The following is a 14,122-nucleotide window of genomic DNA, read 5'->3' on the forward strand; positions in this document are numbered from 1 at the left end:
GGAATGATCTTGATTGTAACTTCACCCTGAGAACGAGCCTGTGTAAGAAAAAGTGATAGTAAAGAAATAGGGAGATACTTTGGTGAAAAAACTTATTTTCTGTCTTTCAGGGGTTGAGAAGATTAATAAAGGTAAATGTAGTAGCCATTTAGCTTAGCTTAGCAAATAGGCAAAAGCGTTAGTCTGCCTGAACCTTGAAAAAATTAAACTTACAATTAAACTCGCAAATTAGTAAAAAAAAAAAAAGTTTAAAAAAGACACACAGCACATAAGCGCAACATTTACCATTTGATTCCGACCAGAAATCTTTGCTACATGTCATAACCCCTTTCTCTCTCCTTTGTTTCTTCCTCCTTGCTATTAACTTTCCATTAAAGCTAAAAATGCCATAAAAATGTTTTGGCAGGCAGCCTTTTCTCTGGTTTCAGTCTTTTTGCTAAGCCAAACTAAAATTCCAGTGTCAGTAGCTGCATAATTCTTTAAAGGTCTATAGTCAATATTTTTCAGACAACAATTATTTTATCATACTAATAGGTATTGAATGTGTAATCACAGCCTGACATAACTTATTATAGTGCTCCATTTTTGACCAACAACTAGGACAACTAGTGATATCAACGCGCCACACCCCTGCACTGGGTAATGTTTTTTTATATTACCATAAACATGGCCATTACAGTGTAATTTAACACATTTTTCCAAGTACATTGTCCCACTGCTGTGAACATTAAATGTGGATTTATCTATTTCAAACAAATGGTTTGAGTAGCATTTTCTACAAAATACAGTGCCCACCTTTTCAAGAAATCTCTAAACCTTTTTTTTTTAAATGAAACCATATATTTGTGACTTTTTAAAAGATTTACATCTTAAGTAGGAACAAAGAAGATTGGAGCTGAAAGCCACAGACAGGGTAATGAAGCTGAAAGGTTTTGAGTGGAAGACTGACACGTTGTTTTTTTGCCTTTTCACGAGATTTGATTTGATTTGATTTGATTTGTCTTTTCACGAGATTTGATTTGATTTATTCTTTCAAGCATATAAAACAGTTGATATAACAACACACATTTTTACACACAATCCAATAACAATTTGCTTATACCTAGTACATGCTTGAATGGAGTAGGAAGAAGTCAGACTTATCCAGTCCTACCCCATGACATCATCTTACCATCATTGGTTTGCAAGCAATAAATGATTCACTTCTACCCACACACATATTATACTAAAAAAAGAATATAACAGTGTTAACATTCTTACATCACACAAGTGATATACTAAAGAATTATTACAAAATATACACCACACCCACAATAGTCCATGTAGTTAATCATTGAGCCTGTTCTTGCATATATCTTGATTGACACATACCTTTATATTTACGTTTAAACTCGTCAATTCTATTACAATTTTTTAAGTCCACACTTAAATTATTCCATAGTTTTACCCCACTTATGGAAATACAAAATCTTTTTTTGGTTGTACGTATAGCATGAATTTTTAAATTTAACTGACCCCTTAAATTGTATCCCCCTTCCCTTTCATTAAATAGTTTTTGAATTCCACCAGGTAATAAATTGTTCCTGGCTTTATACATAAACACAGCAGTCTTATATCCCACTAAATCAAAAAATTTTAACAATTTAGACTGTATGAAAGCTCCATTGGTGTGATCCCTGTACCCCATCTTATGCACAATTTGTTTACAATATTCAAAATATAGAAAAATGCAGGCCTTATTCTTTCAATTACAACACTGAAAAGAGAATAGAAAAGGATGACAGACGGAAGAGAAAAGGAAACATCCAGTGAGGAGACACTAAAGCAAGTGACTGAATAGCAGAGCAGGTAAGACTAACCAGAAGAGGACGGATTTCCTTTGGCTTTCTGTGTGCCAGTGAAACTCCATTCACCTCTTTCAGCTCATCTCCTTCATGGATCAGGTCTTCAGTGCATTGCAAACACATATGGACATTTGTACTACATAATCATCACTCTACATTTCTTATAAATGCCTACATTTAGTCTGTATGTATAATGATATTACAACCTCATATACTGTAAAGGTACAGGAAGTTTATAAGCTTCCCGCTTTTATCAGCGGGACCTCCTCTCATGATCCTCACCACAACAATAGCCCCTGTGGATTTATCCCTCTTAATCGTTGCCCCCTTGGTGATTAATGAATTAAAACATGATGGACAAACAGATGAGCAGATGCACAGACACATAGTCAGGTGATGGACAGTAAAAATAACATGTTGATTTTATTATAGCCCAAACTATTTACAGTATCTTCATTCTAGCCGAGGTTATTTGTATCAAGAAAAAATCATTTAGCTGGCTGTAACACACGCGTTGCTGGAAAAAGTTATCTCAATCTGCATTATTTTCAACAGATGTTACTGATGTGGAGCAAATTGCAATGGAAAGAGCATCATGTATAGTTGACTACAATCAGCTCACACTCGGTTGTCTTGTCTGGAAAATGGGAACATGCTGGATCGGTGAAGCAGACCATGTCAGAAAAAGGTCAGTCCCTGTCCAATAGAGCTTTGTGATCAGTACAAAAGTATGATCTGTATTACTTGTCCTTTGCACACATACATGATCATACACACATGAAAAATTATCGTCATTAAATAAGTTATTTTCATCAAATCATATTTTTCTTAAAAAGATTAAAATGATCTCCACCATGGGGGGGGTTTAGTTTTGGGCACTGTTTAACAGTTTTTAGTTATAGTTTAGTTAGATATCTCAACTTGTCAGCAGGTTTCAATGAAATTTGACTAAAACAAAAAAAAAAACCCACAGACTAAGAAATAAATTTTAACTTTGAGTGTGAAGGTATTTTTGGACATTTCTGTTATTTCTAATGAACCACTGGTCCCGCTTCAATGGAAAAAATCTGGCATATTTACCCTATAGCTGTCCATCACTATATGTATATTATATTGTTAAAATAACAAATTTAGAGGATTTTGCGGACTTGGCGGAGACATGCACACTTTGTAGTTTCATTAGTTTTCAGTCCAGTTTCACTTGTGCCAGGAAATTTCCAGAAATAAGCGACGATGGCTTGGAACAAAGTGGAAAAAGACAGATCATTCTGATAATATCAAGAAAATGGGCCATGTTTAAAAACCTCGAAATAAGTTGATTTACATCAGAACAGAATAGAGAATGACCCAATCCATTTAATGCACAACACTGCTTTAAAAGACTCCATTAAGAGACATACTTTTTGCAATGCATGCGTTGTTACTGCTTGCACACACACCACACACATGTACACAACAATGCTGAAGCATTGCATAACAGCAGATAAATGGCAACAAAGATGTGGAAGGACTGATTACAAATTCCTGGTTGGACAAAGCGAGCAGCAGCACAAATGCAAAGGTTGATCCCGGCTGTTGCAGGTACCTTTGTTATGTTTCCTGTCATTCCAAGAGCTTTCGTTCTGCTACAGACTCAACTGCCAAAGAAAAATTCAGCTATGAGTCTCTTGGATGTGTTTATTCCTTTGAACTGTCCATGTACTGTATGTCAGTTGTTGTGTCTGGACAAATTACAATTTTGTAAGTGTGGTTGCCCAGTTACATGGTTGTCTTAACTTACAAACTTCCATTTGAATTTTGTGCATTACAAGGCCAGGTAGACCAAATTAGAAACAGGTTTATGTAATACAGTACACTTGTACATTCAGATCCATTTTAAGAATGGATTTTAGAACAAGAATATTGTTTTTTTTTTTGTTTGTTTTTTCATGTTTATGGCCATTGTAAACAGCTACTTCTGTGTCATCATTTGTGACAAGAAAAAGCTTTAAAGAAATTAACTTTTTTTGTGTGTAAAATGCAATATAGTTTTTTTATTTCATTTTATTTAATTTCATTCTTTATTTGAAATATGAAAATGTGTACTGACCAGAGGTTCTTTGGTCTTGACCAGACTGACATTTTTGACTGATTCCTCCTCCTCCTCCAGGACATCCTCAGGTACTGGTGGCAGAGCAGGCTCAAAGTTTTTCTGAGCTACAGCATCATGGACACACAGGAGTCTCTGTGAGGGAAGCACAGTGTCTGCTCTGCAGTGAGCTATGTCACTTTGAATTTGAGGTGCTGTGAATACATTTGGCAGTAATGCATCACACTTGGTTCTGAAAACATGGCACTGGCTAAGGCTAGCGTTGTACTCCAAACAAAATGGAAAGTGGCGTGTTGTTAAGCTGTTGTTAGATTCAGTGTTGTGAACAAATCCCAAATGAATAGAGTCTTCATTTCATGCCATCTGCTCTAAATGAAGGCATGTTGTAGACGTACTGTGACCACAGCTTTACCAACACAGGTTTAAACCAATATGTTAAACTAACTAGTTAGGTTAGGGATGATTAAATGACTGTGAAAAAGGGAAATTATATAATACGAAAGAATGATAGGAGGGGAAACATCTGCTCATTAACTTAATTTTAACAATCAGCCCATCCATCTGTCAGTTAGTCTCCCTGTTATTCCTGTAGCCATCAGCAGTCACTCTGGTCAGAAGCTTCCAGTGTGTAAAGAATGTGTCTCTGGCCACTTTCAGAAAACATTTGCAGATTACATCCAGTGTCTCTCATAAGTATGTGTGAGCTCCCGTGTTGGGACCAAGAACAAACAGGCCATTAGGACTGTTTAAACAAACCTATTAGTTCTCATCTGGCTTCAGCTCCTCTTTAAGAAAAGCCACAACCTGTGCAGTTCGCTGGAGAACCATGCACTGTGTGCATGTGTGTGTCTGAAATATGACTGTCACCATATCTGAAATAACGAAACCTGCATTTGAGTGTTCAGGCCTCTACATCAGTGAACACTAATAAACATAGTGCAACTAGGAAGTAGATTAGCTTCAAAGCCAGTGTGGTTAATAGATGTCAGCACCTCACAGTGGGTGGAATGATGAGGTGGAATCAATCTAAATAAAATTTACAGTTTGATTAATTCATCACTTTCTGCGACCCACATAAAAGCCAAATGTAAAAAATAAAATGCTATAAGCCTTTCAGTGATAGTGAGCTTAAGTGTTCAGATGCCTGAACAGTTTCAGAATATAGGTCAGATGAAGCAGGACTGCATGGAAATTAGGTTCTCAGATTAGAGTTCTAGTGTTATCTATGTTAAGAAAAATGACTGAACATGTAACGACACTATTCATTAGTGGGTTTATTTTGTTGTTACTGATCCCTTCAAAGTGGGACAATGGAGTGGAAAACAGCAAAACAACACGTTCCAACTGAATATCGCTTCACAAATGGTCCGTGTATATGGCAATTACAGGACATACTGTGCCTCAGGGATAGAAAACTGAGCTCTTGCACAGTTTAGGCAATGTTTATGTGCATGTAATGTTTTAGAGATGAAGAATGGAGATGTCTATTAAAATATGAAGCTAGAGATAGCTCATTTAGTTTAATAAAGTTTGGAAAGAGCAAAAAAACACAGCTAGCCTAACTCTGTCCAAACAAAATATGACAACCAGCATCTCTAAAGATTACTGATTATCATGCCATATTCATCTACAAAATTGTTTCATCCACAAAAACAGAAGCTGAATAAACACCAGATTATGGCCCTCAGTCTTAAGTCTTTTGGCTAAGCTAAGCTACAGTGACAGTCTCCTGGCTTCATAAATAATGGTTAAGTTCATCACAAAGATGTATTTATTTATTTAGTACCAAAACCAAGCTAGCTACAGTAGCTGCTTCCCTTTTTAGTTTTAGTGCTAGGCTAAGCTAACTGTCTCCTGGACCAAGCTTCAAATCCATCATATAAACACAAGAATAGTAATTTTTTTCTGTTATATCCTAACAAGAAAGAGAACAATTATATTTGGCAAAATGTTGAACCATTGCTTTTAGAGTGTATTCCTCTGCTAGAAATGATGTGACTTGAGAAAGGATTTGGTTGGGGGAGTTGCAGGTCAACATAGGTGAAGCTAGAGGCACACATTGCCATGGAAGGAAATACTCTTTACCTTAAAGTGAGGTTTGTTAAAGAGGGCAATCAGTTCTTTGACTTCATCTTTCCAGCCTTGGTATTTTAGGACTTTAGTCAACTGGAAGCAGAAAAAAAGAGACAGAAAGGCAGGATATATTTTTTTATAATTAGAGGTATACATTTATATCATGGCTTGAGTGAGGTTTGTTCTAGTCTACACTGTACTGGCCAAGAGAGACACAGAAATGTGCAGATAGACAAAAAAACATGTTGGTGAAATTCATCTTATATATGATTCAAACTGCTGAGACAACATCAGTGCTGTCATTATTTCTTATGACCTACACTTTTATATGGCCTCGTTCACCTCTTTGGAGCTTTGCTTTTCTCTGCTTGATGTGAACTCTTTGTCTGTGTTCCTGTTTTGGTTTTGTGTCCCTTAGCCGCTGCTGGAAAGCGGTTCCCGAATGTGCAAGGCTACGCGACAGCTGTGGTGACGGCGAAAACAGAACAGCCTTGGCTGTCAGTGGCAACTGGAGAGGTGGCGAGTGACTGTGAGCAGTCAGTTGCTTTGTCAAGTATATTACTATAATGACTTCTACTGCTTTAAGATGCACACTACAGAGACACAATGCATGGAGGTCATTAGTGTCCTTTGTGAGCAAACAGAAGCCTCCCTGAAGGGAAACAGACCCACGGTTTGGCCCTTTCAGTAGGTCCTGATGATTTAAGCCAGGCGTAGAATGGCTGTCGAACTGAATCTGAAGCAAAGGGAGTGAAGAGAAGGAGATGGAGAGAACTAGGTGGGTGAGGATAGACAGTATGGAACCATGGGAGGAATTAATGTATGTAGGGTATAGGGAGAAGCTAAAGGAAAGCAAATGAAGAGGAAGGAGGAAGAATACAGGAAAAGGCGAAGAACAGCTAATGAAAGGAGAGTGTGGTTTGGTGATGGAGGGGAAGGACTATAGAAGTATTGAGTAAGAAAAAAAGTGTAGAAAGAACATCCTTGTTTTGCATTGTCCAGGAACAACAGAAGGAAAATAAGCAACTAATGTTGAGAGAAGGTCAAAATGAGATGAAGGAGCCAGGGGGATACATTCAAATAAAGGAACGGCTATAATCGAAGAGGGCTGCGATATTAAATACTCTGCACATCTGAAGGAAATACTGGCTTGTCGGCCATCACAGCTCTAGTGGGAATACTTCCTGTCACTTCATCTTAAATCTGACATTAATTATATTCCTCCATCCTGAAACATTAGACTACACGCAAAATGGTTTTAGCAGCCTGGTGCTTGACAGTGTCCTTGGTGACCCAACTTCTGGTATACATATACAGAATCATATCTGCTTTAAAGAACTATATTTGAAATGATAACATCTGAGATGTAAGTCAGTATGAAGAATGTGCATTCCACTCCTAATTCTGTATGATAGGAAAGTCATTGGTATATCAAAGAAAATATAAACAATGAAAACTATTCCCTTTTCCTTCTGCTGTCAAAATGTCAGCCTAATCAGTGTGTCTATCTGCAAAAGATGTTTGGATAGAGTCACCTACATCTGAGGCCAGACCCGCCGCATGCTCCTGGACATGTATGGGGCTTCGCTTCTCAAAACGCTTCAGCTGCTCATGGATCTGTCAGGTTAGTAAAGTGTCATTATAACTGTTCTCTCTGCAGTAAAAAAGGCAATTACTGTAACTTCCACATTTAGAACCAATCAAAATACAGCTACTACTATTATTACACTAATATGAATATTAATCAGGAGAAAAACAAGCAGAAAAACACTAATTATTTCAGTTCATAATAATAATATTCCATTTATTATGTTTATCATGGCTAGAGCACAACAAATAAAATTTTCTAAGTAAACATTCATTACATTGAACATCTAAACGAAACTATATGCTATATGTTTCTATGTTATTTTTTTTATTTTTAACGCTGATTGAAAATAACTAGGTACATTTACTCAATCAGATATTTTTTAAAGTATACTCATGGAATCTAAAAATACGCAACCTTCCTTTAATTTGAATATGAGTGGTGCCTTTTTAAATTCCATGACTCTGCTTTACTTGAGTACATTTTTCAGGCATGTTCTTTAATTGAGTCTTTCAATATTCTGGTACTTCCACATCACTGCTTTTTACAGGTAGCGCAGTTCACAGCATTATCTTACAGCTACAGGGATTAATATTTTATTTTGAAAATGACATACATAAAAGAAATATGTAAAATTAATATTTAAAATTTTAACAGTTAAAATGTGCTCTTTGTACAATATAATCCATTTTTATAATATCTAACTCTGTAAGGAACCACCTGACAAATCAGTATAACACTGAAATTTTTACTTTTCATACTTCTTTTTTCTGATAATACTTCTGTACTTCAAATAACAATTCAAATGCAGGACTTTTACTTGTAATAAAACATTTTTATATTGTTCTATTACTACTTTTACATAAGTGGAGAATCTGAAATCTTCATCCACAAAAGTGGGCCCTAAAGAAGTTTAAAAATTGGTCACTGTAACCTTGAGTAAAAGGAAGTGTAGCATAAATATGTCATCACCTTAAAGAGCAGGTGAAGCTTTTTCTCCATCAACATGCTTTGGAGGAACCTGTAGTCCTCCTCCCTGTCTGTGTGAAACGCCGTTCCAGACATCACTGATGACAGCAACGTACTGTATATACACAGGGGGAGGGGGAGGACACATCCATGTGTAAAAATGTATACATACATCCATTAGTTGTCCACCTGCATTTGTATTTAATTTACAGAATGTGTTCTGAAGGTGATGAAATGACATAAAAACCCATAAGAAAAAGTTTAAAAGTTTTAATGAAGGGTGTGATGTAAAATCTCCCAATGGGGGAGCCTTGAAATATTCATTGTGACAGTGAACTTGCTTCATTTTCTGGTTAGGTGCACAAGGGAGAACAAAAATCAGGAATGAAAGAAAAATCTATAACCTATCATTCCTTGAAAATGCATCTGTGTTCAGTTCCCCTCAATATCCTCCTCACTCTAGCAAAAGAAAACATAAATTCAACAAATATCAAAACTTATATAAATGTATCCGCAAATAGTAGAAACATTCATACCTCAGATTTCCTTTGCTTTTAACACCTGAGAGGGAGACTATATCATGACAGAAAGGATTAAAGGAGGGGATAAAATATATGCTTTTTTACATGGTACATGAAAGATGCCATTTCCTAGATATTACTGCCCCCTAATGCTGCTGTGAAATATTTCAACGTTATGGAAATATACTGTTCCACTGTAAGGCTCTGTCAGTTAATTATTATATCAGTCAGTGTTTTATCAACAACATTTAAACTTATTTCCCTTTATGACAAATGTTATATTTCTGCATGCTTGATTGGTGTTACTTCAGTAAAATTATCACAAACAAAAGATGAAACGAGAACTCATAGGATAAATACTTGCTATCTTCTGTTTAAAAGTAATTTATTTTGCACACTCTAATATTATGATTTTGATCATTTTAAGATAATGTTTCTGTGATATATAAAATTTCACAATTCCAAAAATAATTTTGAGTATCACTTAATTAGCATGAGCAAGATCCACATAATTTTTTTTTATTTGAATTATTTTAACATTTTCAATAATTTCAACAAATGCTATAGAAAGATAATGAACAAATCTGGACCATGGGCGGAGCCAGGAGGTGGCCAGGGGTGGCACTGGGCACCTCCAGAGTCTGGCTGGCCTCCCTGGATACCACCCCTGCCAGAGTCATAATGTGATGCCTGTCAAGTATTAATGAATGAAAAAAGAAAATCAAATTGTTGCCTTAAAAACAACTAACATGTTTCTGGTGCTTTATAATTGATATTATTCAAATTAGTTTTCTTTTATATCAAGCATGCAGCATGATATTTGCATTAATTTCTCTGACTGTGTTGTTGTGTAGTTCTTGGCAGGATTCACCTCAGTGGGGTGGAGACCACTGTGCAGTAAGGAAGTCCCTGGATGGGAGTAAATAAGGAGCACCGCCAAAATTAACAAAAGAAAACATTATATGCGTCCATTTTTACATAAAATAAACAATCTGAGTCTGAATAATGTATGGTGTGTTGTTAATTTATTTTAACATGTTTATCAGATGTGCCCCAGCCTGGCTACCCTGGTCTGGACTACACACACCTAATCTGCGCAGATTAAGAGTGCTAGGCTTTTACAACAATTCAATGTGAGTATTAACCTGGCGGGCTGGATTTTAGATTTTTTAACTAATCGTACACAAAGAGTTAGGGTTAATAGTGTAGTGTCTGATCGAAGGGGTTCGTCTACTGGATCTCCCCAAGGGTGTGTGCTGTCACCACTTTTTATTTTTTATACAAATATGTGTCAGAGTAGATGGGACAACAGAACAATCACAAAGTATGCTGATGATGCAGTTATTGTCAGTCTTCTTAGGGATGGTGAAAATAGCCACGGTTCAGTTGTGGATGATTTTGTTGGCTGGTGTGAGGAGTCCTACCTGCAACTAAACTTAGCAAAAACTAAAGATATGCTTATTGATTTCAGGAAGACACCTCACAGGCAGGAAGTCTCTTTAATTAAGGGGCAGACTGTTGAATATGTGCAATCATATAAATATCTGGGGACGATCATTGATAATAAATTGAGTTTTGAAGAGAATTGTGAAAGGGTGTGTAAAAAGGGTCAGCAACGTCTACATTGTTTAAGGAAACTCGCACATTTTCACATTGATCAAACTTTAATGAATATGTTTTATCAAGCTTTTATGGAATCTATTATATCGTTTTCCTTGGTGTCATGGTTTGGTCAGATATCTCTAAGACAGATGACAGCCTTAGATCGAATAGTTAAGTGGTCTAGTCGGCTGCTAGGGGAGTCTCAGCCAAGTGTGGCAACCCTGTATAGTAGACAAGTACAGAGGATGGCTACTTCTATTTTAAAAGATGATTCCCATCCCCTGTACTGCTATTTTTTTGCTTCTCCCTTTGGGCCCGAGGTTTGTAGTTCCGAGTTGTAAAACAAAGCTAAATAAATGTAGCTTTGTCCCTGTTGCTGTTATAGAGCTGAATAAGCTGCAGTAATACATTGTATAATATGATTTTTAGGTTTTTGTTTTTATGTGAGGTTTGTATCTTTTTAATGTGCTGATGGGTGGAGTTTCGAGTATTTCTATTTCTACTACGTTCAGGGTATGTGTGTGGTGTTTATGTTTGTGGAATTTTGTGAATGTTTAAGGATGCCATCTGATCTGATCCGACCTGACTGCAAAACAAATCTACCTACGGGTATAAATAAAGTAACCAACCAACCAACCAACACACACGTTTAAAGTCCATTCACACACAATTAAAGTAGATTAACTACCTCAGAAACAATAAACTTACCACAGGCTGTCTCTTCCATTAGGCCCAGTTCAGGCAGGCTATATTGCTTGGTATCAAAATAGTTTGAGCTGTATTTCAGCATCCACTTGTAGAGAGCGTTTGTGTAGTGTCTGACTGGCCAGACAATAAAAGAGATTGTCTCTTATGCAGTCAATGTGTCAAGTCTGACCTAAATCAAGCTAGCAGCCAATCAATACAGCAATCAAAGTGCATGTGGCATCATGTTAGCCAGCAGTTCACTATTCAGAACACCGTACACCCACTTATTCACACAGATTTAATTGAATGTGATGCCAACAGTTGTGTGCTTTCAGTACCATTTTATTTTCTTTATAAAAGACTGATTTCACACATGCCTATCTATCTACATGAGTGCTCTGGGATTTAAGGTAGTAAGATCAATATATTTGTTAAGTTTATATCCCTTAACAGTCACTAGAGATGAGATTTTGTTTGATGTAATGCAATTCAGTCATTTATTTATTTATTCATTTATTTATTTGTTTGTTTGTTTTCCGGTTTTTGTCATGTGGTAGCCTGCTACAAAATTTGTGGCATTCAATATTTGCACTATTAATTTGAAAGGTCAAACCGGAACTTTTTGAATCCAGCCGAATATTACAGGGGAATCCGTCCATTCGTTTCCTTCTGCCTGTGCTGGTTTTTGCTGAGCTGCAACGGCCCAGCTAAGCTCATACCCCGATTACCTGCCCGATGATGCCCTGACGGGTGGTTGTTAATAAAGACCACCTGCTATGTAATGCTGGTGCTCGGTGCACAGCTTGTAGGTATCAGTTTGGTAGGATAGACTGCGTATAGTCATCAGGAAACGGAAGAAAGGAGAACTGTGAGAGCACACAGGCAGGAGGCTACGGTTCCCCTTCAAACACATACACACATCACCACGGCCTTGATGGTGATGTATGCAAGGAAACCAACAAGAGCCAGCGATGGGTAAATGAAGCACAAACCCCAACAGTTTAAAAATTACAGGCTGGGGTTGCCTCATTTTTTTGTTCCGTAGGTTGGATCGTCATATTCGCTTGTAGCCGTCAAATATTAGTGCTAGGAGCTAACAGTTTGCTCGCAGTTAGCAATGAGTTCCGGATGTTTCCTCTAGCTAAACAGCTAACACTAATGTGACGCTAGCTAACTGTCACGATAATGGTAATGTAGGGAAGCTTTTGTACAGTATATCTGGAAAAACCATTGGTCGTTTAAAAAATAGCGAAAGAAGAGCAAACATCTTGATAATATGGCAGATTAAGCTGATTTAGCTAACAGTAGCTAATTAGCTAACAGTTGACTAAACGTTGCCAGTGTAAGAAAACTAATCTATTAGCTACAGCGGAAACTGTCTGAGAGTTTGCTTTGTATCTCCACAGGAGCAACGACAGAAGGGATTCACAATCCTATCAGGTATGACATGTTCAGGCCATTACGGTGACCTGTCACTACTAATGCTGCTAACAGAGGTGTGTAGTATGAACGTCATTTTATTCAAATCCTAACCGAAATAGTTATATCCATAACAATATAAGCACCTGATAATACTGTGGGGCAAAGTAAACCAATAAAAATTTTAAATATATTAATCTATAGGTACTGCTATGGCAATTTGTCTTATGTTCTTTTAATGCTGGGAAAACTGGGCCCTGAAGTTTATGTTGCACTGAACTAACAGCAGGCAGTGTGGGACACATTTTTACATATATAATACATATAAGGCTTCTTTTTTAACCTTTTATTTTTGAGAATATTAGTTTTGCTTTCATTATGCTGTTGTTCATGATGGTGTAGCAATTCATCAGTGAGATATTCTTAATGCACTATATTTTCCAGAAAAATAAATGATTGCATTGACTGTGAGGGCAGGATGACAAAAAAACAAACAAGAACTAGTTAGTTCATGCTTAAACACACCCTCACAAGACTATCTAACACACTTTATCCATTCTAGACCCATAAATCTCAGCCAAAGAGCCAGCCGAGCAGCCTTCATCATTACGACAAGGTGCGCGATGGTTCATCAGATCCCACGCCACCTTACAAAATGCTGCGGCGCTCAGATGAAAGTCCTGTCAGCAGACATGGAGACAGCACGGGACATGGCAAGGCAAAAGCCTCTCATACAGTTAGAGGTAAAAACTAAGATAGTATGCATTCAGTTTTAAGTTTCACCTAACAAGGTTGTTATAAGGAAAAGGCACCATCTTGGTCTTAGAATAACTTTGGAGAGATAGTGGCTGCAAGCAGAGTAATGGCTCTCAGCCCCAGCTTACAAACACAGTCAGTGTTTTCCACAGTGCATTTTGGCATTCTTTTTGTATTGATCTTTGGCATACTGTGTGGACTTGGGTTATACAACATCTGAGTGAGTACATCCCAGATCAGTGTAAAATGCTAGCTAATTATAAATCCTGACACTTTAATGCATTTGTGTTTTTAGCTAAAGCCCAAGAAGAATGTAGCCAAGTAGTCTGAAAATGGACATGTATAACAAGTGCTGTACATTTAAAATTAAAGTGAACATCTGCCAGACTTCACAGATGATTCTTTTCAGCTGCTCTTTGCTGGAGGGCCTTTGTTTGGAAGACAAACATGTGCTTATGGTGCCATCTGTAACTCGTATTCTCTATGGCTTTTGTGCTCATGCAACCCTATATCAGCACACCCCCACCTCCGTGTTTCACAATCATCACTTTTCAGTCACTGTGGTGGTCCTGGA

General features: G+C 37.1%; 1 protein-coding gene and 1 pseudogene across 1 annotated transcript in view; one reads left to right on the forward strand and one right to left on the reverse strand.

The window, feature by feature from the left end:
- The window catches only part of LOC109974065 (MAGUK p55 subfamily member 7-like), a 19,454-nt pseudogene extending 10,449 nt beyond the window's left edge, over positions 1–9,005 (reverse strand).
- A 3,007-nt stretch (positions 9,006–12,012) lies between these two features.
- LOC109974079 (WW domain-containing adapter protein with coiled-coil-like) overlaps positions 12,013–14,122 on the forward strand; it is a 16,208-nt gene continuing 14,098 nt past the window's right edge. Inside the window, exons 1-3 of the mRNA XM_020624088.1 lie at positions 12,013–12,348; positions 12,780–12,813; positions 13,355–13,535. Coding sequence (XP_020479744.1) covers positions 12,308–12,348; positions 12,780–12,813; positions 13,355–13,535 — 256 coding nt within the window. The 5' untranslated portion in view covers positions 12,013–12,307. The remainder of the gene's footprint in view (positions 12,349–12,779; positions 12,814–13,354; positions 13,536–14,122) is intronic.

This window comes from Monopterus albus, unplaced genomic scaffold, assembly GCF_001952655.1.
Source record: "Monopterus albus unplaced genomic scaffold, M_albus_1.0 scaffold319.1, whole genome shotgun sequence".
Lineage (NCBI taxonomy): Eukaryota > Metazoa > Chordata > Actinopteri > Synbranchiformes > Synbranchidae > Monopterus > Monopterus albus.